The 6,000-nt window shown below is 41.1% G+C and overlaps 1 protein-coding gene across 1 annotated transcript in view; it reads right to left on the bottom strand.

Annotated features, from left to right (window-relative positions):
* The window catches only part of smpd3 (sphingomyelin phosphodiesterase 3), a 76,012-nt gene that overhangs the window by 6,649 nt on the left and 63,363 nt on the right, over window positions 1-6,000 (bottom strand). Inside the window, exons 6-7 of the mRNA XM_031285348.2 lie at window positions 3,332-3,493; window positions 2,233-2,322 (exon numbers count right to left, since the gene is read on the bottom strand). Of these exons, the coding sequence (XP_031141208.1) occupies window positions 2,233-2,322; window positions 3,332-3,493 (252 nt within the window). The remainder of the gene's footprint in view (window positions 1-2,232; window positions 2,323-3,331; window positions 3,494-6,000) is intronic.

The raw sequence follows: 6,000 nt of genomic DNA, 5'->3' as shown, positions 1-6,000 counted from the left end.
TCGTAACTTCTGGCATCACCAACAAGCTGTAGTATAATAAATTAATATTCTTTCACAGCAATTTGGACCAGCACTCCTAAAAAAACATGGAAAGCCGCAATTACTGTACTTGTTGGGTTTTTGGTTTGTGGTTGACATGTTTAATCTGACATCAAACAGGGCCTCAAACGCATCACCATCAGAGCCATATCAGTTCTGAATGGAGTAGATGATCAACAGTGAGATTTCTACTGAAACCTTTCATTTTCACAGCTTCAGACGCGTGACTTTACTTTCATGTCACTGTTTTTTAAAGTATCAAGTGGTCCCAGGCTAGCCCTAATTCTCACGTGATTTGAATGCAGCACGAGCCCTGCAGGTTGTCAGCGTACAGTATTTGGCTGGCTGGGTGATCAGCATTAGGATGATTCCTTCAGCTCTGTTAGAGCTATTCCTTGTTTTCTTATATTTAATAGTCGAATATTAACTTATTTATTTCGTTGCTGTTTTGTTTGAATTACATGGCTGAATAAGTGATATGATTATGACATCAGTATTACTCTCGCATTGCCAGACCTTCCTCCACTTAGTCTGAGGATAAATCGCCGCTCATTTCATGCTCATTTCATGCTCATTTCATGCTCATTTCATGAAATCTATTGATTTATTCATTGATTCATTTTTCTTTCCTTGCCTCCTCCTTTCCCTCCTGTCCTGTCTAATAGCGACCAAACTACATGAGCAGATCCGTTGTCCAAATAAATAAGCCCTTTCTCTAAAACGAGCCCTTTCACTCTGTCCTGCCCACACTGTCCCTGAAATACCGCTGGCCTAAATAACGCTTCACATCCAGACCAATACTCTCCAGTCTTTACGTCACTAATTCCCATGTATCAGCGTGCTGTACTGGGTGCATTTTAAGTCACACAGTGGTTGCATCCTGATTTAGCCAGACAGAGCCAGATTAGAGTCAGCTCTGTATGGATCACCAGCTTTTTCTGAGCCACTGAGGCTATGGGTGTATAGCAACACCTGCCTTTCATAATGTAAAGTAGCTTTACTTTTTGAGGGTACGTTTGTGGTGTTGATGCTTCATCTGTGAAAACGTGTATTAAGTAGACTAGAAGTACAGTATATGCAAAAAAAACATGCAATAATTAAATCCCCCCTTCCAATGCTATGTAGTGCCACTCGGCCTCATGCCAAAACACTTATTTATGAACTTCAATATCCAATGGAAAATAATCTCAAAATGAAAAAGCATAACGGGGTGTCAACATAAAATGTTTCACGGTGAAAAGAAAATACTTTGACCCAGGAAACACTCGTTTGTTCTTCAGGAGTGTTTTAATCCAAACCACGATCTTTTTCCTAAACTTAACGAGTCGTTTTGGTGTCTAAACTTAACTGTCACACATACAGCCCACTTGTGCTGCAGCTATAGTGAGGCACAAATGAGAAAGCATCAGGTGGCAATTAAATAATGATGCATTCAGAATCTTTCTCAAATGACCAAGATGGACAAGTGCTAGACATATGTTTGTGACTAGTAATGTTCCCACCTTTCATGCTTTGTTGAGAAATGTTATGTACACATTTATGTGTTGCTTAACTTATTCAAACAATTTAATTATAATGGCTTTAACTGACCTCACACAGAGTGACACAAGGTACACTTGCTTTTGGAAACATGTTTTAATAACTTGTATATCTTTTTTGTCTTGTCTGTGCTGTTGTGTTTTACATAGTTTTTTACTGATATGGACCTGTGTGTCTAAACTAAGTTAAATTGAATTGTCATTGCTGCATGATGCTCACTTTTTCTGGCTAAACTCCATTACCACGGCCCCTGACAGGACGTCATCTGGCGGTGCCTGTAGCCGGCTCACAGTCACCTGTTGGCGGCTAAACAACTGCTGCTGGTAGCCGGCGTCCTGGAGCTCTGTAGCCGCTAAATACAACTAGCACCCGCCCACTCGGATGTTCAAGTTACAGCGCTTTACTTAGTTTAAAGTACTTCTATTTTAAGTATATAATGGTCAATTGGTGAAGTAGCATTGTTGACTTTAAGGGGGGGGATACATTTAGTCCCCACAGGGGATAAAAATAACTCAGCAGAGGCAGGGATATGTAGACCAGAAAGGGGGGAATCCCACGCATCCCCCCCAGCAAATCGCACCCTGACAATATGTGATGTGGCATGGTGTCTGTGCTTGTGTGTGTGTGTGTGTGTGTGTGTGTGTGTATTGTTACCCAGAGCCCATGGTTTGTCCTCCCCTGGCCCCAGGCGACATGGGTCCTTGTATTGAGTAAAAAGTGCATGCTGCTGCTCCAGCTTGTCCTCTAAAAGAAACACAAGAGCACACATACAGTACAATTGTTCACACAGTTTAAGGCTCTGACACACCAGCCCGACGGCCGACCTTCAGCAGAAAAGGCCGTCGGACTGACCGCCTCCCCGAGTTGGTCAAAAAAGTGCCTCAGAACACACCGAAGCGACGCCGACTTGAGCGTACGTTCTGCATGTGCGTGAGACGTAATACGTCTCCATAACAGCAGGCGGTGCTAATCTGTATTGTTGCCCAAAAAATGAAAACCGGCAGCTGATTGGACGTGTCACGTGAGTCTGGCTGCTCCCAGATTTTACAACCTGTAACTATGTAAGAGGTAAATAAACTATGAAATGTATGATAGATTTATCTGAACGTGGGATTTTTATGACAATCCAACATGTATAATCTCTTTTTGATTGTATTAGAAATGCACTATATGAATATGATATGAATTCATTTAATTGAAACAGAAATGAATTGCACTTATTTGTGGGGAAAGCACTAATCTTACGTTAATGTTAAGTGTTACTGATGAGTCATGTGTTTCTACATTGTTTCAGCTTCAAGCTTTTGCCATTAATGGTACATATATTAATATTTTATTAGTTTCCCTTTAAAAACCCTGGTACCATGTGCCAATCCTGTCTCAGAGTTATAAGAGCTCTTACATATACCTTTATAAATTATACATTATGGATAGGTATTCCTTAGGCTTCTTGGGATTTATACGTTATCTGGGCGGAAGAGATATCGAGAGATGAAACCTCCATCATGTTGGTGTGTGAACTGATCGGCATTAAAATAAAATGTCAAGTTTAGAATATATTGATTTAGATCTGACTAGTCTCACATTGCCAGACCTTGCTCCGCAGCGCTGCAAAGGAGGGTCTCGATTTACTCTGCAGAGATCTGAGGAGCAGTAAACCATCCGGCTGAAAATGAGGGACATCTGGCGGAATTTCCGGTGGTACCTGAACAATCCCGGAAATTAAACATCATTGATACAGACAAATGCATACCTGAAGAGCAGTTATCAAAGTTGAGATCTCCCAGGATGACATCAAAGGCCACCAGGTCTTCCAGCACCTTCTCTCCTTCACGTGGTTGGGACGAGGATTGGCGAAACTCTGCCACCCACTGGAGCAACAGGTCCAGCTGCTCACAGCGTACAGACGCATCACCTGGTGGACGGCGCAGTGTCAGAGGTTAAACAAATTAATACAAAATGTTTGCCATAAAGTCACGCAAGCATGTCTGAAGGAAACAGACCTGACCTGATTTACAAAAGACAAAAGAGTAGGAGAGGATGGAGATCAGGTCTGGGTATTACCAGGGGTGTCGGATTGGGGGTGAAAAAGTACCCAAAAAGATGCTACAATGAATAGCTGTGGATGCGGGGAGGGCCCATAGATAATGCCTTTCAACGGGGCCCAGAATTTTGAGCTATGCCCCTACAACACAACAGAGCACAACAATCCAGCTTAATGATACAGTCCAATCCGCTGTGTTCAGAGACATCGATTAGGATCTCATACGATGTAAGTCAAATCACCTTAATTCAGATAGCCCGACAATGTAAGATTGTCTCTGGGAGCTTTACAATTTGAAGAAAATGCACAACCCTTTACATTATCACTAAACCCCTGATCAGAATTAGGCAAAACTCAAACAAGGAAACAACACAATGGATCAGGATATGACATGATATAATAAAACAATGGATACCGATGATACTCTGAGTCACTGTCATACATTGATATAATAATGGCTTTACATGTTTTTATTCAATGCATTCTCATAGACCGGTTTGTATGATATTGTATGAAAACATACGCACAACAACAATTGGTATTATATCCTACAAAATTACGGTGACCGATGGCCGGTCACATGACAGTTAAGTTTAGCCGAGAAAAGGTGACTGTCATGCGGCGACTGTTATGGAAAAACTCAGGAGCAGCTTGACTTCTGGATACATTAAGGTTTGAGAGACTTTGATGACTTATACACAAGCATTTATTAATGGCGATCAAAGAGAGTTTAAGGTAGACAGTACAGTTTAACCACGGTGTGTTAAGGCTCTTATACACTAGACGCAGCCCAGCTGGCGCTTGCAAATGTGGTGTCATGGGATCGCTGTGACTATTTATACTCGCGCTGGTGCTTGCAACACTAGTTGCAGTCTTCTCCTAAACAGAGGTGGCGCTGATGAGCAAAGGCTACCGACGTTGCTCTTTCTACGGACTAGAAGAAGGAGAAAAAGGTAAACAACGGCAAAACTGGCAGCAGCATTGCCGTCAATGCTTCGATTTGATTCAATGACCTACTTCGTCGGATCAAGCCTTTCATTCGCCATAAAAGAACTCATCTTAACCCAGTAAGTTTACAAGAGAGACTTGCAGGATATTACGTCATTTTGACGTCACGATGGCGCGCGCCACCTTGGATGCATCTAGTGTAAAAGAGCCTTTAGCGTGCAGTGTCGTCCTCAACTCTGAGGGTCTGTGCCTCTTCACTGATGCGTATATCTCTCGCCCAAGCTGTCAAGTTTGTGTTATGCCAAGATATATACCTTCTCTTCTCTGCTTCTCTTCATAGTCATCAGATTCATCATACAAAAACTGAGATACATTTGTTTATTGTGTCTTTTTCACTCTAAAGAAAATGTATGTTATGTTACTTTATTTGAACAGGGACAATATAAAGAACATGTAACAAAGAGGGACATAATGTACCGGGTCTTAGCAAATTGATATTTTCCGCCAGTAGTCCCTGGGCAGGTAGGTCGAATAATAAAATAGTAAGAAAGATTAGAAATTATAAGAATATTAGACATTTAACAAGTACAAAATACACCCCGCCTCCAACAAACTGCACAAGACTGTCCCTCACTCGAATGACAATTTTTGTTTCTTTCCTTACTTGATGACACTTATCTATTGTGTTACTAATACTCGTGGCATGATATCAAGTCGATTGTGGAGCTATTTTGCTTTGGCAGTGTTTTCTTGTGTCCACCCCTGAGAGAGAAGGGAGGAGGGGAACAGAGGGAGGCGGTAGGTGAGAGCGTGAGAGAGAGAAATAACAGCTGAATAGCGGAGAGTGTGAGAAACAAAGAGGTGTTAAGATATTGCTGGGTGAGTAGGTGGCTTTGATTACTCTCAGCTCCAGCTCAAGTACATGTGAAATGTAATGTTTTTCCCTTCTTTTTCTGTTACTGGATCACTAATCACTAGAGATAGTGCTGGCTCTACATTTGTGTGTGTGTGCGTGTGTGTCCATTCCGCTTGGCTTTCTGTGTGTGAAAACTTGGATGATGTTTATTTAGGGCTGAGTAACATAATAATTTAAATATTTGTAACTCAGCAAAAAATCTTATTCTAATAGAGTGCCAAAGTAATAAGCATGATTAGTTTAGTCCACCCCCGACTATATAGGTCAAATATGGCATGACAGTCATATAAAGGATCCTTTACATTAGGGCTGGGCAATAATTCAATATGATAATTTATCATCTTTCAATGGAATCATATCGTGATGAAATCATATATGAAGATATCGAGATATGCATTACGTTGTCTAAATTTTAATTACAAGCACATACTAACTCAATTTTCTCAGAAAAACTGTTGTGAAACATTTTGAGGGAATATCATTTGAAGAATTGCAGATTTGTTTTACCATAAGA

This window comes from Sander lucioperca, chromosome 7 (genome assembly GCF_008315115.2).
Source record: "Sander lucioperca isolate FBNREF2018 chromosome 7, SLUC_FBN_1.2, whole genome shotgun sequence".
NCBI classification, from domain to species: Eukaryota; Metazoa; Chordata; class Actinopteri; order Perciformes; family Percidae; genus Sander; species Sander lucioperca.
The sequence above is the reverse complement of the archived record's forward strand: the minus strand, read 5'-3'. Positions and strand labels throughout refer to the sequence as shown.